The sequence below is a fragment of the Heterodontus francisci genome, chromosome 24, assembly GCF_036365525.1.
Source record: "Heterodontus francisci isolate sHetFra1 chromosome 24, sHetFra1.hap1, whole genome shotgun sequence".
Lineage (NCBI taxonomy): Eukaryota > Metazoa > Chordata > Chondrichthyes > Heterodontiformes > Heterodontidae > Heterodontus > Heterodontus francisci.
The window spans coordinates 77,700,258-77,727,098 of NC_090394.1; the positions used below are offsets into that span (position 1 = coordinate 77,700,258).

The window sequence follows — 26,841 nt, forward strand, 5'->3', positions numbered from 1 at the left end:
TCCTCAAGGCCCTACGGGAAAAGGAGATGGTGGATCCTGTTGGATGGTTCCCCGAGCAGACTGCCAAAGTCATTTGGCGGAATGCCTCATCACCAGAACTTTCAAACAAGCACCAAGATGTAGCTTGGCTGGTGGTGAAAAGAGCCCTCCCCGTCAGATCCTTCCTGCATGCCTGAAGTCTCACCCCCTCCGCACAATGCCCTCGAGGTGGCTGTGGTGGGGAAGAGACGGTTGCCCACCTCCTTCTGCAATTAGTCTTTGCAAAGCAGGTGTGGAAAGAGATGCAGTGGTTTTTGTCGAGGTTCATCCCAAGCAGCTCTGGGCTCTACGGGCTGTTCCCAGGGACGCACACCGAGATAAACATCAACTGCTGCTGGAGGACCATCAGTTCGGTGAAAGACGCTCTTTAGTCTGCCCAAAACCTGCTGGTCTCCCAGCGCAAAGAGTTGTTCACGACCAAGTGTTGCAGACTGGCACATTCCAAGGTCCAGGACTACGTGCTGAGGGACTCACTAAAGCTTGGGGCAGCTGCTGCAAAGGCTCAATGGGGAAAGGTCACTGTGTAAGGTCATCCCACCAAAGTGAACTGAAGGGCTGGACCCATGGGAAACACCTTGGGCTGTATACACCAAATATGGTTTTGCTGTAAAATGTACCTGGCAGGTAAAATGGAATGGAAGGGTTGTGAGGCAACTCACTCCTGTATTGAAGAAAACTGATTTCCTTTGCACTCTTTGGAATGTCAACTTGGTGCTGTTTTGAACTCTTTTGTAATGTGTTTTTTTTTTACAGGTTTTTATGAATAAAGTATATTTTGGGAAAAAAAACGAGCTCTATCAAACCTTTTGCTGAGTCCATTAGGAAGCATAAGAGGAGTGACAATCCCAGGCAAAGTCATTTGGCGGAATGCCTCATCACCAGAACTTTCAAAAAAGCACCAAGACATAGTTTGGCTGGTGGTGAGAAGGGCCCTCCCTGTCAGATCCTTCCTGCACACCTGGAATCTCACTGCCTCCATACGCTGCCCCCGAGGCAGCTGTGGTGGGGAAGATACGGTTGCCCACCTCCTCTGCAATGTGTCTTTGCAAAGCAGGTATGGAAAAAGATGCAGTGGTTTTTGTTGAGGCTCATCCCAAGCAGCTCTGTAATGCAGGAGTCTGTGCTCTACGGGCTGTTCCCAGGGACGCACACCGAGATAAACATCAACTGCTGCTGGAGGACTATCAATTCGGTGAAAGACGCCCTTTGGTCTGCCCGAAACTTGCTGGTCTTCCAGCGCAGAGAGTTGTCCAGGACCAAATGTTGCAGACTGGCACATTCCAAAGTCCAGGACTACGTGCTGAAGGATGCACTGAAGCTTGGGGCAGCCGCGGTAAAGGCTCAATGGGGAAAGACCACGGTGTAAGGTCCTCCCACCACAGTGAACTGAGGGGCTGGACCCATGGGAAACACCTCGGGCTGTATATACCAAATATGGTTTTGCTGTAAAATGTACATGGCATGTAAAATGGAATGGAAGGGTTATGAGGCAACTCACTCCTGTATTGAAGAAAACTGATTTCCTTTGCACTTTCTGAAATGTCAACTTTGTGCTGTTTTGAACTGTTTTGTAATGTTTTTTTTTACAGGTTTTTATGAATAAGTATATTTTTGGAAAAAAAAGGAGCTCTAGCTGGAGGTCAGCTTGAAATACATCTGCATTTAGGCTGCAGCAAGGAACAGCTGGAAGTTCAGAGTCAACCCTTGGTTGTAAAGGCCTGCTACCCGACCTGAACCTGACTGGACCCGACGACATGTGTCAGGTTCGGGCTCGGGTCGGGCCGCTCTTCCGGGTCCGGCTTTCGGGCTCAGGTCGGGTTGGGCCGAGTCCAGGTCGGGCAGGACACACAAGGCAAGTGCTCTGCTGGTAAGTATTGAAATTAAAAAACTTACCTGAGCCTGCAGTTTGGGACAAAACTGAGTCTGCGCAATGAGCGAGTGACAATGAGTGAGTGCATTTCCTGGAGGTTCTGAGTCAGAAGGTAAGTAAAGGGATGGTCGGGTTCTTTTCCCCAACCTGTGCAGGCCTTTACTTGGTTGTCCAAGCTTCCCCAACAGGAACTGGAAGGAGGGCTATCTGACAAATTGACCACTCACGCAGTGCCTTAGGAATAAATATGACCTCCTGACCTTTCTGCTGGATTACATATGTGCTACAATATGCAGGGCCAATACTTGTTGCACATTTCTATTTGTGCAATCATTGGATTGCAAGACTAAACTTTTTTTTTTACAGCTGACAAGGAGGACTTGCAGCTTATATATGTTGCCAAAAGTGACCATCATTGGCCACAATTAGAACAGGAAGTACAAAGTTATTTAAGTAGCTATTGAGGGTACCTGCACTGTCTGGTTCCAACATATAATGAAGATATTGATTGGTGACAAAATACAGAATGCAAACAAGAATTCTTCAAAGAAAGTGCCTCTTACAACATGCCCCACAGCACAAACTGCTCCCAAACTCAACATAAAAAGAATTCTAAACGAGGTCCATCTGGAAAGACAATATTAAAATCAGATCTGCAGCCAATTACTCCTGGAGTACAGTACCACTGATAATGGAGGAAATGAAAGCCTTCCATTTACCTGCAGTGTGCGAACCTGCACGCGGTTTGGCTCCACAGTGTAAATACTCTCTTCATGGACAGCCAAAACACAAGAATCACAGGGAAATGAGCCTGGAAGAAACCCCATAGTGCACATTATTGTTAGCAGTTAGAACATAGGAAATGCAACAGTGAAAAGAGGTATGGGAGGAAAAGCAGGGCCAATCACATGGAGCATTCCACCTACAGGATCCCCAATGACCAGAGACTCTCATAATGTCTCCAGGGAGCATGGATTTCCATCACATTAATGCAATCACCCAGTTCATAACTTTTGTAGAAAAAATTAATTTCCTACATTAGAATTCACAATTCAGTTTTGATTGTTAAACACAGTTTTTGCAATTGTTTGGAGACGAAGAGCAGCTCCTTTGACTTTCTGTTTCATTCAGTGCCAGGAAACCCAGTACCCACAGTACTGACGCAGCAACTGGGCATGGGCAATAAATGCAGGCCTAGCCAGTGATGCCCACATCCCATGAAAGAATTTTTAAAAACTGTTTGATTTCACCTGAAAAAGCAAATGATATTTTACCTGCATTTCTTAGCGATGGTCCAAATGGTTCGAAAACGGTAGTGTGCTTTCCATTCCATACCACTACTGTCTCCTGCAACAACAGGGAACAGAGTTTTCACTCACAGCAGGGCCAGACTCTCCAAACCAGGGCTGTGATCAGCTCAGAGGTTTAATCTACAGTCATAATTTGAGTCAGGATCCACCATTAAACTGCTTCATGATGCACTGTATACCCTCAAAAATGGCAACTAAACAAGCCTGTGAATGACACATTTCTACAGCTGTAATTCATCTTTGCAGTGAAGTATTATTCTCAAATCATGCAAGGACCTGACAAAAATGTCACTAAATTGCAGACACTAAAACAGAAGTTACAAGATATGAGGTTGGCCATCACCTTGCGTGTCCACAGGGCTCTATCCCATGAACAAGGAACCTTCACACTACAAGGTCCCAAGCCCTTGCACAAGATACTCTCCTAGTCACAGAATTTTCCACATACAAGACACTCTGTTCACAAGCACCCTTTAATTGTGTGTGCAGGCCTCAACCTTCCATATGTGTGGTCATGAAGGACTGCGATTTCACTAGATTAACCCAAAGGTATATTTTTTAAACTAAAGTATGAAAAAAATGAAATAAGAATAATACGTTGTTCAAGAACTCTAACAGCACGAAGTGCCATGTGTTGACACACATCGAGTTCCATGTGCAGGTTTCAAAGATATACAAACAAGCCTATTCTACGTGAAGTGAAGCATGTGTTTCAAGCACTTACCTTGGTGACATAAACGCCTTTGACATGCATGTCCGTACGGAGCATCTGCTGGTTTCCGGAGGAGAAGAAGTTGAGGCTAAGCTGGTTGGGGGCCACTTGAATGGCTGCTACTTGTTGGTTGAAATGAGCAGACATCACCTGCTCACTGAGGATAAGGACCGTGCCAGCACTGTTCACAGACAAGAGGTTCTTACTGGAGCCCCACTAAACAAACAGCAGACACATACAGGTTACCAAAGGCGCAATTAGGGTCCGGTACTGATGCATCAGGGAGGGGGAAATGTTACCTGGACACTTTGCTTCAGAAGGCAGTCACACCCATAGAATAGCGACTTCCGATTTGCTCAGTGGTCAGGGACAGGGGGGTGTAACTGCGAGTGAGGCAGGTAAGGGGATTGAGAAGGCAGAAATGAAGGAGCCTCAGCCCTTGCAATTGTCCAACAGGTTTGAGGTTCTTACAGCTTGTATGGATGGGAGTGAGGGCTGTAGGCGTGATGAGCAAACTAACCATGGAACCGAGGTACAGGAAGCCACTCAAGAGGGAGAGTAAATAGGAATGTAGTAGTAGGGGACAGTATAGCCAGTGGGTTGGACACAGTTCTCTGCAGCCCAGAGCAAGAGTCCAGAAGACTGTGTTGCCTGCCTGGTGCCAGGTTCAGGACATCTGCTCAGGGCTGGAGAGGAACTTACAATGGGAGGGGCAGGATCCAGTTATCGCAGTCCATGTGGGTACCGATGACATAGATAGGACTAGGAAGGAGGTTCTGCCTGGGGAGTATGAGCAGCTAGGGGCTAAATTAAAATGCAGAACCTCAAAGGTAATAATCTCTGATTTCCTGAGCCACGAGCAAATTGGCATAGGGTAAATAAGACTAGAAAGGTGAATCAGTGGCTCAAAGACAGGTACGGTAGAAATGGGTTTCAATTCACAGAGCACTGACACCAGTACTGGGGAAAGTAGGAGCTGTACCGTTGGGACGGTCTTCATCTGAACTGTGCTGGGACAAGTGTTCTGGTGAGTCGTCTAACTACGGCAGCAGAGAGGGCTTTAAACTATATAGTGAGGGGGAAGGGATCATGTGAGAGGAGATGCAGTAAAACAAAGAGAAACGACGAGGTAATAGAGCGATTTGGGTAATGATAACCAGAGTGCGACAGGAAAGGCCACAGCATACAAATGTAAGACTGCACCAGCAGATAAGGCCATAGATTGCAGAAATGGTAAAAAGCCAGAGTTAAAGGCTCTGTATCCGAATGCATGCAGCATTCGTAACAAAATAGATGAACTGTTAGCACTCATAGAAATAAATATGTATGACCTGATAGCAATTACAGAGATATGGTTGCAAGGTGACCAAGGCTGGGACCTGAATATTGAAGGATATTCGACATTTCAAAATGACAGGAAACTAGGAAAAGGTGGTGCAGTAGTTTTGTTAATTAGGGATGTCATTAGTACAGTAGTGAAAGATGAGCTTAGCTCGGATGATCAAGATGTATAATCAGTTTAGGTAGAGATAAGAAATAGGAAAGGTAAGAGGGAACTTGTGGGAGTAGCTTATAGGCCCCCTAACAGTTGCTACACTGTAGGACAGAGTATACAGGAAAAAATAAATGGGGCATATAAGAAAGGTACACCAATAGTCATGGGTGACTTTAATCTGCATGTAGTTTGGGCAAATCAGACTGCCAAAAGGTAGCCTGGAAAATGAGTTCATAGAGTGTATTCGGGATAATTTCTTAGAGCAGTATGTTATACGGGCAACTAGGGAGCAGGCTATTCTGGACCTGGTAATGTGCAATGAGACAGGATTAATCTATAACCTCATGGTAAAGGAGCCTCTCGGCAACAGCAATCATAACATGATAGAATTTCATACTCAGTTTTAAGGGGAGAGGTGGGGTCTAAGACTAGTGTTTTAAACCTAAATAAAGGTAATTACAAGGGTATGAAGGCAGAGCTAGCTAAAGTGAAATGGGAAACTAGGTTAAAAGGTGGACAGTAGAGATGCAGTGGCAGACTTTTAAGGAGATATGTAATATCTGTCAGCAAAGATTTATCACAGTGAGAAAGAAAGATTCTTTAAGAAGGGTGCATCATCTGTGGCTAAATATGGAAGTTAAGGATAGTATCAAATTAAAAGAAACACTGTACAAACCTGCAAAAATTAGTAATAGGTCAGAAGATTGGACAGATTTTAAGAACCAGCAAAGAATGCCAAAAAGAAAGTAGAGTATGAGAGAAAACTGGTTAGTAATATAAAAACAGATAGTAAGAGTTTCTACAAGCATTTAAATAGGAAACTAAATAGGTAACTAAAGCTAGCGTTGGGCCTCTAGAGAGAGAGTCTGGGGAATTGATAACGGAAAACAAAGAAATGGCGGAGGCGTTGAACAGGTATTTTGTGTCTATTTTCACTGTAGAAGCGGCACAGTGGTTAGCACCGCAGCCTCACAGCTCCAGCGACCTGGGTTCGATTCTGGGTACTGCCTGTGCGGAGTTTGCAAGTTCTCCCTGTGATCGCGTGGGTTTTTGCCGGGTGCTCCGGTTTCCTCCCACAGCCAAAGACTTGCAGGTTGATAGGTAAATTGGCCATTGTAAATTGCCCCTAGTGTAGGTAGGTGGTAGGGGAATTGTGGGGATGTGGTAGGAATATGGGATTAATGTTCTTTTGGGCCTCCTTATCTCGAGAGACAATGGATACGCGCCTGGAGGTGGTCAGTGGTTTGTGAAGCAGCGCCTGGAGTGGCTATAAAGGCCAATTCTGGAGTGACAGGCTCTTCCACAGGTGCTGCAGAGAAATTTGTTTGTTGGGGCTGTTGCACAGTTGGCTCTCCCCTTGCGCCTCTGTCTTTTTTCCTGCCAACTACTAAGTCTCTTCGACTCGCCACAATTTAGCCCTGTCTTTATGGCTGCCCGCCAGCTCTGGCGAATGCTGGCAACTGACTCCCACGACTTGTGATCAATGTCACACGATTTCATGTCGCGTTTGCAGACGTCTTTATAACGGAGACATGGACGGCCGGTGGGTCTGATACCAGTGGCGAGCTCGCTGTACAATGTGTCTTTGGGGATCCTGCCATCTTCCATGCGGCTCACATGGCCAAGCCATCTCAAGCGCCGCTGACTCAGTAGTGTGTATAAGCTGGGGATGTTGGCCGCTTCAAGGACTTCTGTGTTGGAGATATAGTCCTGCCACCTGATGCCAAGTATTCTCCGAAGGCAGCGAAGATGGAATGAATTGAGACGTCGCTCTTGGCTGGCATACGTTGTCCAGGCCTCGCTGCCGTAGACCAAGGTACTGAGGACACAGGCCTGATACACTCGGACTTTTGTGTTCCGTGTCAGTGCGCCATTTTCCCACACTCTCTTGGCCAGTCTGAACATAGCAGTGGAAGCCTTACCCATGCGCTTGTTGATTTCTGCATCTAGAGACAGGTTACTGGTGATAGTTGAGCCTAGGTAGGTGAACTCTTGAACCACTTCCAGAGCGTGGTCGCCAATATTGATGGATGGAGCATTTCTGACATCCTGCCCCATGATGTTCGTTTTCTTGAGGCTGACGGTTAGGCCAAATTCATTGCAGGCAGACGCAAACCTGTCGATGAGACTCTGCAGGCATTCTTCAGTGTGAGATGTTAAAGCAGCATCGTCAGCAAAGAGGAGTTCCCTGATGAGGACTTTCCGTACTTTGGACTTCGCTCTTAGACGGGCAAGGTTGAACAACCTGCCCCCTGATCTTGTGTGGAGGAAAATTCCTTCTTCAGAGGATTTGAACGCATGTGAAAGCAGCAGGGAGAAGAAAATCCCAAAAAGTGTGGGTGCGAGAACACAGCCCTGTTTCACACCACTCAGGATAGGAAAGGGCTCTGATGAGGAGCCACCATGTTGAATTGTGCCTTTCATATTGTCATGGAATGAGGTGATGATACTTAGTAGCTTTGGTGGACATCCGATCTTTTCTAGTAGTCTGAAGAGACCACGTCTGCTGACGAGGTCAAAGGCTTTGGTGAGATCAATGAAAGCAATGTAGAGGGGCATCTGTTGTTCACGGCATTTCTCCTGTATCTGACGAAGGGAGAACAGCATGTCAATAGTCGATCTCTCTGCACGAAAGCCACACTGTGCCTCAGGGTAGACGCGCTCGGCCAGCTTCTGGAGCCTGTTCAGAGCGACTCGAGCAAAGACTTTCCCCACTATGCTGAGCAGGGAGATTCCACGGTAGTTGTTGCAGTCACCGCGGTCACCTTTGTTTTTATAGAGGGTGATGATGTTGGCATCGCGCATGTCCTGGGGTACTGCTCCCTCGTCCCAGCACAGGCATAGCAGTTCATGTAGTGCTGAGAGTATAGCAGGCTTGGCACTCTTGATTATTTCAGGGGTAATGCTGTCCTTCCCAGGGGCTTTTCCGCTGGCTAGGGAATCAATGGCATCACTGAGTTCCGATTTGGTTGGCTGTATGTCCAGCTCATCCATGACTGGTAGAGGCTGGGCTGCATTGAGGGCAGTCTCAGTGACAGCATTCTCCCTGGAGTACAGTTCTAGGTAGTGCTCAACCCAGCGGTCCATCTGTTTGCGTTGGTCAGTGATTATGTCCCCCGATTTAGATTTGAGGGGGGTGATCTTCTTGATGGTTGGCCCAAGAGCTCTCTTCATGCCATCATACATTCCTCTGATGTTTCCGGTGTCTGAGGCCAGCTGAATATGACTGCATAGGTGTTGCCAGTAGTCGTTTGCGCAACGCCTAGCTGTTCTTTGTGCAGTACTTCTGGCTGCTTTAAGTGCTGCGGATGTTAAATCGCTGGGGGCTTTCTTGTAGTTCAAAAGTGCAATGCGCTTAGCGGCTATGACAGGTTCCAGCTCTTCATTATGAGATTGAAACCAGTCTGCATTTCTCTTCGCACTTTTGCCGTAGGTGGTCAAAGCTGACTCATAGATGGCGTCTCTGATGTGGGCCCACTTGGTCTCAGCATCCCCTGTGGGAGTGTTTTGAAGGGCTGTTACAAGTGAATTTAGAAATTTTTGTAACAGCTGTGGGTGAGAAATTCTGCTCGTGTTGATGCGCGGGTGGCCCTTCTGCTTGGAATGATGCAACTTCTTTGGTCTGAGTCTAACCTTGCTGCACACCAGGGAGTGGTCGGTGTCGCAGTCCGCACTGTGGAAGCTGCGTGTGATTTGAACACTGTTTAAGGCGGCTCGCCTTGTGACAATGAGGTCTAGCTGGTGCCAACGACAAAATATGGGATTAATGTAGGATTAGTATAAATGGGTGGTTGATGGTCGGCACAGACACGGTGGGCCGAAGGGCCTGTTTCAGTACTGTACCTCTAAATAAATAAAATAAAGACTTAGAAAGCCAAAGATACTTGAAAATCAAGAGGTGAAAAGGAGGGAGGAAGTTAAAACAAATCACAATCACTTGGGAAAAGGTACTGGGAAAACTATTAGACCAAAAGGCTGACAAGTCCGCAGGACCTGATGGCTTGCATTCTAGGGTCTTCAAAGAAGTGGATGCAGAGATAGTAGAGGCTTGGGTTATAGTCTTCCAAAATTCCTTAGATTGTGGAAGGGTCCCAGCAAATTGGAAAAAAAAAATGTTACACCTTTATTCAAGAAGGGAGTGGCAGAGTGCAGGAAACTATAGGCCAGTTAGCCTAACATCTGTCATAGGAAAATTACTAGAATCCATTATCAAGGAGGTTATAGCAGGATACTTAGAAAATCATAATGGGATCAGACAGAGTCAATATAGTTTTGTGAAAGCGAAACTGTGTTTAACTAAATTATTAGAGTTCTGTGAGGAAGTAACAAGCAAGGTGGATAAAGGGGAATCTATAGATGTCTTTGCTCGAGTCGCTCTAAACAGGCTCCAGAAGCTGGCCGAGCGCATCTACCCTGAGGCACAGTGTGGCTTTTGTGCAGAGAGATCGACTGTTGACATGCTGTTCTCCCTTCGTCAGATACAGGAGAAATGCCGCGAACAACAGATGCCCCTCTACGTTGCTTTCATTGATCTCACCAAAGCCTTTGACCTCGTCAGCAGACGTGGTCTCTTCAGACTACTAGAAAAGATTGGATGTCCACCAAAGCTACTAAGTATCATCACCTCATTTCATGACAATATGAAAGGCACAATTCAACACGGTGGCTCCTCATCAGACCCGTTTCCTATCCTGAGTGGCATGAAACAGGGCTGTGTTCTCGCACCCACACTTTTTGGGATTTTCTTCTCCCTGCTGCTTTCACATGCGTTCAAGTCCTCTGAAGAAGGAATTTTCCTCCACACAAGATCAGATGGCAGGTTGTTCAGCCTTGCCTGTCTAAGAGCGAAGTCCAAAGTACGGAAAGTCCGCATCAGGGAACTCCTCTTTGCTGACGATGCTGCAATAACATCCCACACTGAAGAGTGCCTGCAGAGACTCATCGACAGGATTGCAGCTGCCTGCAGTGAATTTGGCCTTACCATCATCCTCAAGAAAATGAACATTATGGGTCAGGACGTCAAAAATGCTCCAACCATCATTATCGGTGACCACGCTCTGGAAGTGGTTCAAGAGTTCACCTACCTAGGCTCAAATATCACCAGTAACCTGTCTCACGATGCAGAAATCAACAAGCGCATGGGAAAGGCGTCCGCTGCTATGTCCAGACTGGCCAAGAGAGTGTGGGAAAATGGTGCACTGACACGGAACACAAAAGTCCGAGTGTTTCAAGCCTGTGTCCTCAGTACCTTGCTCTATGGCAGTGAGGCCTGGACAACATATGTCAGCCAAGAGCGACGTCTCAACTCATTCTATCTTCATGTCTCCAGAGAATCCTTGGCATCAGGTGGCAGGACCATATCTCCAACACAGAGGTCCTCGAGGCGGCCAACATCCCCAGCATATACACCCTACTGAGCAAGCGGCGCTTGAGATGGCTTAGCCATGTGAGCCGCATGGAAGATGGCAGGATCCCCAAGGACACATTGTACAGCGAGCTTGTCACTGGTATCAGACCCACTGGCCGTCCATGTCTCCGCTTTAAAGACGTCTGCAATCGCGACATGAAGCCCTGTGACATTGACCAAAAGTCGTGAGAGTCAGTTGCCAGTGATTCGCAGAGCTGGCGGACAGCTATAAAGGCGGGGCTAAAGAGTGGCGAGTCGAAGAGACTTAGCAGTTGGCAGAAGAAAGGACAGAAGTGCCAGGAGAGAGCCAACTGTGTAACAGCCCCGACAACCAATTTTATCTGCAACACCTGTGGAAGAGTCTTGTCACTCGAGAATTGGCCTTTATAGCCACTCTAGGTGCTGCTCCACAAACCACTGACCACCTCTAGGCACTTATCCATTGTCTCTCGAGACAAGTAGGCCAAAGAAGAAGAAAAGAACCTTTAGGGATGAGTGACCATAATATGATAGAATTTTACATTATGTTTGAAAGTGAGGTAGTTCAATCTGAAACCAGGGTGTTAAATTTGAACAAAGGAAATTATGAAGGTATGAGGGGCAAATTGGGAAATTACATTGAAAGGTATAACAGTACATAGGCAATGGATAGTCTTCAAAGAAATATTACAAAGTTTGCAGCAACTATACATTCCTTCAAGGCACAAAAACCCCAAAAGTAAAGGCAGTTAAGGATTGTATAAGATTAAAAGAAAAGGCCTTTAAAGTTGCCGGAAATAGTAGTAAACCTGAGGATTGGGAGGATTTAGAATACAGCAAAGGAGGATGAAGAAAGTGATAAAGAAAGGGAGAATAGAATATGAATGTAAGCTAGCAAAAAATGTAAAAATGAACTGTAAAAGCTTCTACAGGTAAGTAAAAAGGAAACGTTTGGCTAAGACAAATGTGGGTTCATTAAAGACAGAGCCAGGGGAATTTATAATGGGGAATAGAGAAATGGCAGAGAACCTAAATGATTACTTTGTGTCTGTCTTCACTGAGGAAGATACAAGAAATCTCCCAGAATTAGAGATCGAAGGGATTAGGGGGAATGAGGAATTGAAGGAAATTAGTATTAGTAAGAAGATTGTGTTCGAGAAATTAATGGGGCTGAAGGTTGATAATTTCCCAGGACCTGATATTCTACATCCCAGAGTGTTGAAAGAGGTAGCTATGGAGATAGTGGATGCTCACCTTCGAAAATTCTATAGATTCTGGAGCGGTTCCTGCAGATTAGAAGGTCGCAAATGTCACCCCCCTATTTAAGAAGGGAGGGAGAGAGAAAACAGGGAATTACGGACCCGTTAGCTTTATATCCGTCATTGGGAAAATGCTAGAATCTATCCTAAAGGATGTCATAAATGGACACTTGGATAATAATGATCTGATTGGGCACAGTTAACATGGATTTATGAATGGGAAATCAAGTTTGACGAACCTGTTGGAATTTTTTTGAGGATATTACTAACAGAATTGATTAAGGGGAGTTGGTGGATGTGGTATACTTGGATTTTCAAAAGGCTTTTGATAAAGTCCCCCACAGGAGGTTGGTTAGCAAAACGAAAGCACATGGGATAGGAGGTAATATACTGGCATGGATTAAGGATTGGTTAACAGACAGAAGGCAGAGAGTAGGAATAAAGGGGTCATTCTTGTGTTGGCAGGCTGTGACTAGTGGGGTACCGCAGGGATCAGTTTGGGCCCCAGTTGTTCACAATATATAATCAATGATTTGGATGTGGACACCAAACTAGGATGACACAAAACTAGGTGGGAATGTGTGTTGTGAGGAAGATGCAAGGCGGCTTCAAGGAGATTTAGACAGACTTAGTGAGTGGGCAATAACATGGCAGATGGAATATATTGTGGAAAAATGTGAGGTTATCCACTTTGGTAGGAGGAACATATATGCAGAGTATTTCTTAAATGGTGAGAGATTAGAAAGTGTAGACGTGCAAAGGGACCTGGGTGTCCTTGTCAATAAGTTACTGAAACCTAACATGCAGGTGCAGCAAGCAATTAGAAAGGCTAATGGCCTTTATCGCAAGAGGATTTGAGTACAGGAGTAGTGAAGTCTTGCTTCAATTGTATAGAACCTTGGTTAGACTGCAGCTGGAGTACTGTGTGCAGTTTTGGTCCCCTTACCTTAGGAAGGATATTATTGCCATAGAGGGAGTGCAATGAAGATCACCAGACCTGTTCTCGGGATGGCAGAACTGTCCTATGAAGAGACTTTGGGGAAACTGGGCCTGTATTCTCACAGGTTTCGAAGAATGAGAGGTGATCTCATTGAAGCCTACAAAATACTTAAAGGGATAGACAGGGTAGATGCAGCTAAGATGTTTCCCCTGGTTGGGAAGTCTAGAACCAGGCAACACAATTTCAAAATAAGGGGGAAGCCACTTAGGGCAGAGATGAGGAGAAATTTCTGTACTCAGAGGGTTGTGAATCTTTGGAATTCTCTAGTCAGAGAGTTGTAGAACCTCAGTCATTGAGTATGTTTAAAGCAGAGATTGACAGATATCTATGTCCCATGACATAAGGGGATATGGGGATAGTGTGGGGAAAAGGCATTGAAGTGGATGATCAGCCATGATCATATTGAATGGTGGGGCAGGCTCGATAGGGCGAATGGCCTTCTCCTGCTCCTATGTTCCTATCCAAAGTTCTGCTGCCCGTGTCTTAACTCGCACTAAGTTCCATTCACCTACCACCCCTGTGCTCGCTGACCTACAATGGCTCCAGGTCAAGCAACATCTTGAGTTTAATATTCTCATCCTCCAGCCACACAACCCTCCGAGATCTCTGCGCTCCTTTAATTGTGGCCTGTTGAGCATCCCCAATTTCCATCGCCCCACCGTTGGTGGATGCACCTTCTGTTGCCTAGGCCCCAAGCTCTGAAAACTCCCTGAACCTCTCTGCCTCTCCACCTCGCTTTCCTTCTTTCAGAGACTCCTTAAAACCTATCTCTATGATCAAGCTTTTGGTCATCTGACCTAATGGCCGGGATTTAACCCTGGGCAGACAGAAGCCGACCACCGACTGAAAAGTCGGTGGTGAACACGCTTCTGCCTCGCTTGGGGATCTGACCCGTATATTTCGGGTCGCCGGGCTTCACTTGGTGTGAGGCAAAATAGGTGCACTATAAATAATGTGTGGTGTACCAGAGGCTGCAGTAGAACAAGTGTTTATGAGTGTTCTAGTGTAACACAGTTGATGCACTAAATGCTATGCCAGGGCAGTGGTTTTGCACCCAATCATCTGATAATTGACTGTTCTTGGCTCCACTATGACTGTGAGGAGCTGAGTGAGGAGAATGAACTCAAGCTACTTTCACACACTTTCCAATTAACAGCAATGGAAACACTAACTGAAACCTTCTGTTTGCTGGGCTTTATTAGTTTAATTTGAAAAAGGGAACCCTGAATATATCCAAACCACAGCACGAGGGGGCAGCCTCGCAGACAATCCCATTTCTCCACACTTCACAATTGGAGAACCTCCCTCATTGAGACCTGAATCTGATCTGAAGTCCATTAAGAGCCACACTGAAATTACTGCACTCATCCCTTTTAGACATATTCTGCAGGAACACCATCAACATTTGCTTTCTCACTAAAATCTCATTTATGGTGCAAAAAGAATTCCATTTGTTAAATAAATTCCCTGAATATACATTTTGGTGAGAAGATAGGTATAAGAGCTGCACTGTAAAACCACGTGATATCCAGCAAATGATTCCATACACAGGCACGTATAGGCTGCAGAATCCAAGGAAAGGTGACTGAAATAACCAGCAACAGACTAACACAAGCCAGGCAGTGGTGGAAGACTAGGTCCTTTGCTCTTGTACTGCAGGGTGCATGTGCTGTGTGGCACTGTTGGTGAGAATGAGACAAAGTGAGTGAGTTCTTCACCTCCATTACCTTGATCTGTGTGATATTTCCTTCAAGATCAATTGGAGCTTGCAGTTTCCATTGATCTTTCCCCTCTATTCTCCAACCACTCGTACTGCTGGTCAAAGCCTTTCGCCACAAAGCAACCTGTCCCTTACTGGTGCCAGCTGCTAGGATACCTAGGAAACATCAAGTTATTCTTCAAATCAGATCCCTCATACAGGAAGGAATGAGTGACTTAGCAATTTATGTTTTTTTTTAATTAAGCCTGCAATTTTATTTGTCAACATTTATTTTTAAAAAGCAACACTTGGACCAGTCCCAGTACTACAGAGGGTAAACATACTGCCTGATGTGGTACTGAGCCTTACCAGCCTGGAGGGTTCCAGCTTGAATCAATGACCCATCCCAGAGCAGTAATATGGTGCACTTAGAACAGACATCAGAATCCCCAGGTTAGAGAGAGGCACAGGTTTCCTTTCCTGATTGCTATCCAGTGACCCTTACATAAAGGTCATATGAACAGCCACACAGTAAGGCAACGATCAGGCTCCACTACGATGGACCCCACAGTCATAGAGCCCACTGGTAATCAGGGTCTAAATTCACATAGGGAAGGAGACCTCGAGTGCCTTCGTGCAGTTCAGAATATTGTTACGCCAATGTGTTTTGCTGAATGATAATTTTCTTTGGTCCACTAGCTGGAGATCTGAATTTATTATTTTTTTTAAAAGACAAGCTGCCAGCAAAGTCATCCTTTCAGATTAAGATGATCACCTAGTTTGCTACATTGTATCCTAAACTGCAAAGGACTGTGAGGAGAGAGACAAAATGTCTGTGCAGTCCCCAGCAAGAACCAATACCAAAGAAGTTTAAAGGAATTACCTGTTCTCTCAGCAAACAGAGAAATACTGCTAACGGCAATGTTTGAATGACTGAGTGAATGTCATGTGACAAGCCCCTCCCCATCTATGGTTTTAAGCTGGTGTTTTCTCTGCAGCAGAGGAGAAGCAACTGGACTCTGACATGAGCAGACCCTAAGTGGGGGACCTCTCGCTCTCTCCATTCCGGCTTGAAAGCTTTCAAATCCTGCTTGTTGACTGACCACCTTTGCATACTCCGGCTACAATCAGAAACCCCGTTGAAGGAAATCATCCGCATCGCTATCTCCAAGAGAATCACTGGATCAGTCATCTACCTCTTCAAACTAAAAACCTCAGGACTGCTGAAGTCAGCTAAAAGCCAGCCAAATTACCAAAATCCACAGACTGTATACCTCTTTTTATGGACTCGAACTCAACCAATCTACCTTTCCCCACTCTGTAACCAATTTGTGTGTGTGTAAACCTGCAGAATGTGTGTGTGAGCGAAAGTTGGTGCGCTATTATTTTATCAGTTCAGTTTAGGTACAATGAAGTTAACCTCTTTAATAAAAACAAAATATGCTGAAAATACCCAGCAGGTCTGACAGCATCTGTGGAGAGAGAAGCAGAGTTAATGTTTCAGGTCAGTAACTTTTCATTAGAACTGGCAAAGTTTACAAATGTAATAGGTTTTAAGCAAATAAAGCCAGGGTGGGGCAAAAGATAACAAAAGGGAAGGTGTTGATAGGACAGAGGGTCACAAAGAATAAAGTGACCAGAAGGTCATGGAGCAAAGGCAAAGGGTGTGTTAATGGTGTGCTGAAAGACAAAGCATTAGAGAGGGTGTTAAATGACCGAATAATGAACAGCCCTGGCCAAAAGCACAAACATGAAAAAAAGTGTGCAGGCACATGGTAAAAAAAATGAATGATGAAACAAACTAAAATAAAACAAAAATAAAAAATAAAAATAAAAATAAAAGGGTCAGTCATGCTCTGAAATTATTGAACTCAATGTTCAGTCCAGTAGGCTGTACCTAATCGGTAAATGAGATGCTGTTCGTCGAGTTTGCGTGATGTTCCCTGGAACACCGCAGCAAGCCCAGGACAGAAATGTGGGCATGAGAGCAGGGGGATGTGCTGAAATGGCAAGCTACAGGAAGTTCGGGGTCATGTTTTTGACTGAGCGAAGGTGTTCCGCAAAGCGGTTACCCAATCTGCGTTTAGTCTCCCCAATGTAGAGCAGACGGCATTGTGAGCAGCGAATACAGCATACTAAATTGAAAGAAGTACAAGTAAATCACTGCTTCACCTGAAAGGAGTGTTTGGAGCCTTGGATAGTTCTTTGTTTACTCAAGAAAACCTGTCTGATTGCTTACTTGCTATGATCACAAGAACCACCAATTAAACACCGACAGATATGGACAGTACATCCACTTTAAGAAAGACTTAAACCTGTTGTGGTCAAACAAGGAAAGGAAAAAGAGGGAAACTCTTCAACCCCTCCTCGCTTGACTGTAACAATATTTTTTAAAAAGTGACAATTCTAGTAAGTAATTTCTCTCGTCTATAAAATACAAGGGTAGTCCTCAACCAAAACCAATTTCTTATGTAAAATAAAAACAGAAAATGCTGGAAATAGTAGGTCTAGCAGCACCTTGGAGAGAGAAACAGAGTTAACATTTCAGCTCAATGACAATGGGTTAAAGGGACTTTTTTTAAAAATTCATTCAGAAGATGTGAACATCAGTGGCAAGGCCAATATTTACTGCCTATCCCTAATTACCCTCGAGAAGGAGGTGGTGAGCTGCATTCTTGAACCTCTGCAGTCCATCTAGTGTAGGTACACCCACAGTGCTGATAGGGAGGGAGTTCCAGGATTTTGATCCAGCGACAGTGAAGGAACAGTGATATATTTCCAAGGCAGCATGGCGTGTGACTTGGAGGGGAACTTGCAAGTGGTGGTGTTACCATGCGCCAGCTGCTCATGTCCTTCTAGGCAGTAGAGGTCGCGGGTTTGGAAGGTGCTGTTGAAGGAGCCTTGGTGGGAGTTGCTGCAGTGCATCTTGTAAATGGTACATGCTGCTGCCACGATGTACCGGTGGTGGAGGGACTGAATGATTAAGGTGGTAAATGGGGTGCCAATCAAGCAGGCTGTTTTGTCCTGAATGGCATTGAGCTACTTAAGTGTTGTTGGACCTGCACTCATCCAGGCAAGTGGAGAGTATTCCATCACACTCCTGTCTTTGCCTTGTAGATGGTGGACAGGCTTTGAGGAGTCGGGAGGTGAGTTACTCGCTGCAGATTTCCAGCCTCTGACCTGCTGTGGTAGCCATAGTATTTATATGGCTGGACCAGTTCAGTTTCTGGTCAAAAGATTCAGTGTTGTTAATGGGGAGGCTGTGGCGTAGCAGTAATGTCACTGGACTAGTAATCTAGAGGCCAGGCCACAGCCCTGGGGTCATGGGTTCGAATCCCACCATGGAGGATGGTGAAATTTGAATTCAATTAATAAAAATCTGGAAATAATAAAAAATGTTAGTCTAATGGTGACCATGAAATCATTGTCGATTGTTGTAAAAACCCAATGTCCTTTAGGGAAGGAAATCTGCTGTCCTTACCTGGTCTGGCCTACATATGACTCCAGACCCACAGCAATGTGGTTGACCCTTAAATGCCCTCTGAAATGGCCGAGCAAGCCACAGTTTCTCAAGGGCAATTAGGGATGGGCAATAAATGCTGGCCTTGCCAGTGACGACCACATTCCTTGAACGAATAAAAAAAAAAGTACCATTGAATGTCAAGGGGAGATGGTTAGATTCTCTCTTGTTAGAGATGGTCACTACCTGGCACTTGTGTGGCACGATATATTACTTGCCACTTATCAGGCCAGGCCTGAATGTTCTCCATGTCTTGCTGCACATGGACACAACTGCTTCAGTATCTGAGGAGTCGCGAATGGTGCTGAACATTGTGCAATCATCAGCGAACATCCCCGCTTCTGACCTTATGATGGAGGAAAGACCATTGATGAAGTAGCTGAAGATGATTGGGCCTAGAACACTACCCTGCGCAACTTCTGCAGTGATGTCCTGGGGCCAAGATAATTGGCCTCCACAAGCACAAGCATCTTCCTTTGTGCAAGATATGACTCCAACAAATGGAGAGTTTTCCCCCGATTCCCATTGGAGGGTAGGATCAATAAGTCCAGGGAACCCTGGATGTCAATGGATATAGAGGATTGGATAAGGGAAAAAAAAGGAGGCTTATGGCAGATTCAGAGCGCTGAAAACAGCAGAGGCCCCAAAGGAGTATAGGAAGTTTAGGGTGGTACTTAAAAAAGTAATTAGCAGAGCGAAGAGGGGGCATGAAAAAACACTGGCAGGCAAGATAAAGGAAAATCCTAAGGTGCTTTATAAATATATCAAGGGAAAGAGTATGGCCCATTAAGGACCAAAGTGGCAATCTGTGTGTGTGGAGCCGGAGGACATAGGTGAGTTTTAAATGATTGCTTTTCATCTGTGTTCACTATGGAGAAGGACAATGTAGGTGTAGAGATCAGGGAGGGAGATTGTGATATACTTGAACAAACTAGCATTGAAAGGGAGGAGGTATTAGCGATTTTAGCGGGCTTAAAAGTGGATAAATCCCCAGACTCAGATGAGATGTATCCCAGGCTGTTATGTGAGGCAAGTGAGGAGATTGCAGGATCTGCCACAAATTTTCAAATCCTCTCTGGCCACAGGAGAAGTGCCAGAGGACTGGAGGACAGCGAATGTGAAACGGTAGTAGGGATAAACCAGGCAATTACAGGCCAGTGAGTCTAACATCAGTGGTAGAACAAAGAACAAAGAACAAGCCTGCGCCGATCTTGATGCCTGCCTAAACTAAAACCTTCTGCACTTCCGGGGACCGTATCCCTCTATTCCCATCCTATTCATGTATTTGTCAAGATGCCTCTTAAACGTCATTATTGTACCTGCTTCCACCACCTCCCCCGGCAGCAAGTTCCAGGCAGAGAAACTATTGGAAAAAATTCTGAGGGACAGGATTAATCTCCACTTGGACTGGCAGGGATTAATCAAGGATAGTCAGCATGGCTTTGTCAGGGGGAGATCGTGTCTAGCAAATCTGATTGAATTTTTCGAGGAGGTGACTAGGTGTGGCAGTTGATGTAGTCGACATGGATTTCAGTGAGGCTTTTGATAAGGTCCCGCGTGGGAGATTGGTCAAGGAGGTAAGAGCCCATGGGATCCAGGGTAAATTCGGCAAATTGGATCCAAAATTGGCTTAGTGGCACGAGGCTGAGGGTGATGGTCGAGGGTTGTTTTTGCAAGTGAAAGCCTGTTGCTGGGACTGTTGCTGTTTGTAGTGTACATTAATGACTTAGACGTGAATAGAGGAGGTATGATCAGTAAGTTCGCAGATGACACGAAAATTGGTGGTGTCGTAAATAGTGAGGAGGAAATCCTTCGATTACAGGATGATATAGATGGACTGGTAAGATGGGCAGAGTAGTGGCAAATGGAATTTAGTCCTGAGAAGTGTGAGGTGATGCATTTTGGTAGGACTAACAAGGCAAGGGAATATACAATGGATGGTTGGACCCTAGGAAGTACAGAGTGTCAGAAGTATCTTGGTGTACTTGTCCATAGATCACCGAAGGCAGCAGCATAGGTAGATAAGGTGGTTTGGAAGGCATATGGGATATTTTCCTTTATTAGCCGAGGCACAGAATATAAGAGCAGGGAGGTTATGATGGAGCTGTATAAAATGCTAGTTAGGCCACAGCTGGAGTACTGTGTACAGTTCTGGTCGCCACACAATAGGAAGGATGTGATTGCACTGGAGAGGGTGCAGAGGAGAATCACCAGGATGTTGCCTGGGCTGGAGCATTTCAGCTATGAAGAGACACTGAAAAGGCTGGGGTTGTTCTCCTTAGAGCAGAGAAGGCTGAGGGGGTACATGATTGAGGTATACAAAATTATGAGGGGCATTGATAGGGTAGATAGGAAGAAACTTTTTCCCTTCGCAGAGGTGTCAATAACCAGGGAGCATAGATTTAAGGAAAGGGACAGGAGTTTTAGAGGGGATTTGAGGAAAAATGTTTTCACCCAGAGGGTGGTTGGATTCTGGAACACACTGCTTGAAGAGGTGGTAGAGACAGGAACCCTCACAACATTTAAGAAGTATTTAGATGAGCACTTGAAATGCCATAACATACAAGGCTCCGGGCCAAGTGCTGTAAAATGGGATTAGAATATATAGACTTGATGGCCGGCCGGCAAGGACACGGTAGGCCAAAGGGGCTGTTTCTGTGCTGTATAACTCTATGACTCAATGACCTTTGTCCATGTTTGGACCAAGGCTGTAATGAGGGCCAGAATTTCACGATCTGGTGGTGGTCCCGCCCAGCAGCTGGAGAGCCCGGGGTGAGCCTGCCTCCACCGGTCCAAGAAACCAGGCTGCTATTTTGCATGGCTCAAGCACTTAAGTGCCTGCAATCGATGCTTCTGCTCCTCTGAGGGAGGATGACTTGCCTCCAAGAGCTGCCGGCCAATCGGAGCATCAGTCATGATCTTATTGAATGGCAGAGCAGGCTTGAGGGGCCAAATGGCCAACTCCTGCTCCTAATTTGTATATTTGTATGTAACTCTTCAGTCCCAGCAGTGCCACTGGCAGAGGTGGCCACTGCTGTGACTGCACCAGTCAGAGAACAAACCATGGACATCAGCCTTGTTATGAAAGTGATTCATCTTTGCTAAAAAATATTTTTAAAGGAATTTATGGTTAACCTGAATAAATGTTGGACCAGGTTTTGTTTTTAAAAAGGAAGCCATCAAGGACACTGAGGGAGCCTGATTGGCAACAATGATGCTAACTGTCACATGGCTCAGGTTAGGCTTAGAGCGGAAACCCTGGTAACGGGCAGAAAAGTGACGAGCGCTCCTTTGATTGGACAAGACCAGTAGTAATAGAGAGCACCTGGAAGGGCAGAAAAACTGACAGGCTTTCTGGTTGTCGGTCAGTGTGTTGTGGTTTTACCTTCTGGAAGGAGATAAAGTCAAGGGCTGCTGAAGTGCCAAAAAGGACAGAAGACCACAACCCAGCTCACTTCCCAGAAATTCCATAAAGACCCTGTGAAGTCCACTGTGCCATTTCATCTTGTTTCCTGTATTTAAAGAAAGACTTCTAAAAATAATTCTCAACGCCGCCTGAAGAGAACTGTTCTAAAGATTCTAGTGACCTGTCTGCACGTGCTCAGAAGTTGGACTGTATGCCTGTTCAGAACAACATATCTCATCTGCTGTTTCCTTCAAAAATGAGCAAGTAGTTAACCCAAATGCTTTTTGTCTATTCCAGAGCTCTGATCCAAAAATCCTTTTTTTAAAATCTTTTTTCGGTTAACCAGTGTATATAACAGAAACTTGGCTTTAAGAGGGGCACAAACGGCAGCTCAACAACCCTGGAAATAGAGTTTTCCGAATGGCCTCCTTCTGTGCTGTAACCATTCTCTGATAGAGAGGGAGATAAAAAAAAAGGAGGGGGTGTAGCATTATTGGTTAGGGAATCAATAACAGCTGTGAGGAGGGATGATATGTTAAAGAATCATCAAATGAGGCCATATGGGTTGAGCTCAGAAACAAAAAAGGGGCAGCCACACTACTAGGAGTGTACTACAGACCCCCAAATAATGAGAGGGAATAGAAAAACAAATATGTAGGCAAATTTCTGAGTGCAAAAACAATAGGGCAATAATAGTTGGGGATTTCAACTACCCTGATATCAACTGGGATACAGTGTGAAGAGCACAAAGTTCTTGAACTGCATTCAAGAGAACATTTTTAGCTAGCATGTAACAAGCCGAACGAGAGGGGGTGCAATTCTAGATTTAGTCTTCGGAAATGAAGCTGAGCAAGTGGATGAAGTAGCAATGGGTGACCATTTTGGAGATAGTAACCATGATACAGTTAGTTTTAGCATAATCATAGGAAAGGACAAAGATAGAACAGGAGTAAAAGTTCTAAATTAGGGGAAGGCAAATTTTACAAAGCTGAGAAGTGATCTGGCGAAAGTGGACTGGATACGGCTACTTGAAGGAAAATCTGTGGCAAATCAGTGGGAGGCATTCAAAAGCGAGATTCTACTGTAGATACACTGTAGACAGGTCCCACAAAGATAAAGGATGGTACTGCCAAATCTAGAGCCTCCTGGTTATCTAAAAGCATACACGGTAAGGAAAGCAGAAAAAGAAAGCTTATGACTATCACAAAAAACTTAATACTATAGAAAGCCTAGAGGAGTAAAGAAAATGCAGGGGTGAAGTAAAAAAGGAAATTAGGAAAGCAAAGAGAGGACATGAAAAATTATTGGTAGGTAAAATCCAGGAAAACCCAAAGATGCTTTATCAGTACATTAAAAGCAAGAGGATAACTAAGGAAAGGGTAGAGCCTGTCAGAGATGTACAAGGGAACTTATGCGTAGATGCAGAAGATGTGGGCAGGGTTCTTGATTAGTTTTTTGTCTCTGTCTTCACAAAGAAGAGGGATGATGCAGACATTGTAGTAAAAGCGGAGGAGTGTGAAATATTAGATACGATAAGCATAATGAGTGAGGAAGTACTAGAGGGTCTGACATCCTTGAAAGTGGGTAAATCACCAGGGCCAGATGGATTGTATCCCAGGTTGTTAAAGGAAGCCAGATAGCAGATGCTCTGAGGATCATCTTCAAATCCTCACAAGATACAAGAGAGGTACCAGAGGATTGGAGGTGTGCGAACGTTGTTCCATTGTTTAAAAAAGGTGCGAGGGATAGACCAAATAATTATAGGCCAATCAGTCCGACCTCGGTGGTGGGCTAATTGTTAGAGTCAATTCTAAGATTTCGGATAAACTGCCACTTAGAAAGGCATGGATTAATCAGGGATAGTCAGCATGGATTTGTTAAAGGAAAGTCATGTCTTCCGAAAGCAATTGAATTTTTTGAGGAATTAACAAGGAGGATTGATGGGGGTAGTGCAGTGGATGTGGTCTACTTGGTTTTAAGTAAGACATTTGACAAGGTCCCAGAAGGCAGACTGGTCAGAAAAATAAAAGCCATGGGATATAGGGGAATGTAGCAGGTCATATAAAATAAAAAAGGGCGATCCCACGGTAGTTGGAGCAGTCTGATTTTTCTCCTTTGTTTTTGTTCAAGGTGACGATAACAGCATCATGAAGATCCCGTGGAATCCTGTCCTGTTCCCCGCAGACCATGAAAAACTCATGGAGCTTGGTGTATAAAAAATAAAAGAGGTCAGCTCATCAGGCTCACCTGGCTCAGCTGGCCAGCCAAGAGAAAAAGACAGCCTATAGTCAAGCATGCAGCACCCTTCAGTGTAAACTGAGGGACATCCAAAATGACTGGTGGATTGCACTTGTGGAAAAACTCAACTGTACGCTGATACTGCCGACATAAGAAGTTTCTATGAAGCACTAAAATCTGTCTATGGACCAGCATATCAAATCCAAAACCCCGAGGAGCACTGATGGCAAGACCCTACACACCAACAAGGAGTCGGTCCTGGATCGCTGGTCACAGCACTTTGAAACTCTCTTCAGCATCAAGTGCACAGTGCCATCAATCGCATCCAACAACAGGCTGTCAAAGAAGAACTGGATGAGAGCCCAACTCTGGAGGAAACTGTGACCGCCATCAACCAGATGAAGAACAACAAAGCCCCCGGAGACGATGGAATTCCACCTGAAGCCTTGAAGCATGGTGGCTGTGCCCTGTACACCAAACTCCATGAGTTTTTCATGGCCTGCTGGGAACAGGGCAGGATTCCACGGGATCTTCATGATGCTGTTATCATCAATTTGTACAAAAACAAAGGAGAAAAATCAGACTGCTCCAATTACCGTGGGATCATCCTCCTTTCTATTGCTGGGAAGATCCTGGCTAGAATACTTCTGAACAGGCTTTTGTGGAAGAAAATCTCCCAAAGAGCCAGTGCAGTTTCAGAGCAAACAGAGGCACCACAGACATGGTATTTGAACTCAGGCAATTACAAGTATCGTGAGCAAACCAAAGGCCTGTATGTCATTTTCGTAGACTTCACCAAGACATTCGACACGGTGAGCAGAGATGGACTTTGGAAAATCCTTGAAAAACTTGGATGTCCACCCAGGTTCCTGACCATGGTGAAGCAGTTTCATGAAAATCAGTACAGACAAGTCAAGCAAAATAGTGACCTCTCAAGTGCCTTCCGTATCTCCAATGGTGTGAAGCAGGGATGTGTGCTGGCTCCAACCCTATTAACCATCTTATTCAGCATGATGCTGTAGCAGGCAACGGAAGACCTTAAGGAGGGAGTTTATGTACGCTTCTGGACTGAGCGAGGCCTTTTCAACGTCAGGCATCTTCAGGTTCACACAAAGACATAAGAAAAACTCATCCGTGAACTTCTTTTCGCCGATGACTGTGCTCTCCTGGCCCACAGTCAGTCAGACCTGCAACGTATAACAACACGTTTTTCCGAGACGGTACAACTCTTCGGACTAAAAATCAGTTTAAATAAAACTGAAGTCCTGCATCAGCCTGCACCCCAAGAAGAATATAGACCACCAAGCATTGTCATCGAGGGAACTGAGCTGAATGCCGTCAAGCAATTTACTTATTTGGGGAGTGTCATCTCGTTTGATTCCACCATAAACAAGGAAGTGGACAATAGGCTCTCAAAAGCAAACAGTACATTCGGCAGACTCTACAAACGTGTGTGGAGCAACCACAGCCTCAGAGCACAGACCAAACTCAAAGTGTACAAAGCCATAGTCCACACCATCCTTCTGTATGGCACCGAATCATGGGTCCTATACCGCCATCATGTACGCCTTCTAGAGCGCTTCCATCAGCCCGGCCTCCGCTAGCAAGACCGTATCTCAAACACTGAAGTCCTGGAAACAGCCAACATCACCAGCATCGAGGCCATCCTCCTGCAAAGCCAACTGCGTTGGGTGGGTCACATTGCCCAGATGGACGACAGTCGCCTGCCCAAGATCGTGTTGTATGGAGAGCTGACTATGAGTAAAAGGAACAGAAGGGCCCCATGCAAACATTTCAACGACTCCTTGAAGAAGTCCCTCTCTGTGTGCCACACCGACCATCAACAGTGGGAAGCGCAGGCCATAGATCGTGATGCCTGGAGATGCTACATCAGGAGGGCTACACACACCTCTGAGACTGAGCGAAGAACCAGCATGAAAGAGAAAAGGAGGAGAAAAACAGATCCAATTGCCCCCAGCAGCGACTACACCTTCATTTGCACCCGCTGTGGGGGAATCTGCCGGTCACAGATAGGCCTGACCAGCCACCAGCGGGCCTGCAACCGATGACTACAACCTTCCCAAAATCTCCGTCCTCGAAGAAATGCCAACAGAACAAAGAACAGTACAGCACAGGAACAGGCCATTCGGCCCTCCAAGCCTGCGCCGATCTTGATGCCTGCCTCAACTAAAACCTTCTGCACTTCCGGGGTCCATATCCCTCTATTCCCATCCTATTCATGTATTTGTCAAGATGCCTCTTAAACGTCTCTATGGTACCTGCTTCCACCACCTCCCCTGGCAGCAAGTTCCAGGCACTCACCACCCTCTGTGTAAAGAACTTGCCTCGCACATCCCCTCTAAACTTTGCCCCTCTCACCTTCAACCTATGTCCCCTAGTAACTGACTCTTCCACCCTGGGAAAAAGCTTCTGACTATCCACTCTGTCCATGCCGCTTATAACTTTGTAAACCTCTATCATGTCGCCGCTTATAACTTTGTAAACCTCTATCATGTCGCCCCTCCAGCTCCGTTGTTCCAGTGAAAATGATCCAAGTTTATCCAACCTCTCCTCATAGCTAATGCCCTCCAGACCAGGCAACATCCTGGTAAACCTCTTCTGTACCCTCTCCAAAGCCTCCACATCCTTCTGGTAGTGTGGAGACCAGAATTGCACGCAATATTCTAAGTGTGGCCTAACTAAAGTTCTGTACAGCTGCAGCATGATTTGCCTATTTTTATACTCTATGCCCCGACCGATGAAGGCAAGCATGCCGTGTGCCTTCTTGACTATCTTATCCACCTGCGTTGCCACTTTCAGTGACCTGTGGACCTGTATGCCCAGATCTCTCTGCCTGTCAATACTCCTAAGGGTTCTGCCATTTACTGTATACTTCCCACCTGCATT

General features: G+C 45.5%; 1 protein-coding gene across 1 annotated transcript in view; it reads right to left on the bottom strand.

The window, feature by feature from the left end:
• Nucleotides 1-26,841, bottom strand: part of ift140 (intraflagellar transport 140 homolog (Chlamydomonas)) — a 146,855-nt gene that overhangs the window by 90,895 nt on the left and 29,119 nt on the right. The window contains exons 9-12 of the mRNA XM_068056698.1: nucleotides 14,799-14,947; nucleotides 3,944-4,147; nucleotides 3,184-3,256; nucleotides 2,629-2,720 (exon numbers count right to left, since the gene is read on the bottom strand). Of these exons, the coding sequence (XP_067912799.1) occupies nucleotides 2,629-2,720; nucleotides 3,184-3,256; nucleotides 3,944-4,147; nucleotides 14,799-14,947 (518 nt within the window). The remainder of the gene's footprint in view (nucleotides 1-2,628; nucleotides 2,721-3,183; nucleotides 3,257-3,943; nucleotides 4,148-14,798; nucleotides 14,948-26,841) is intronic.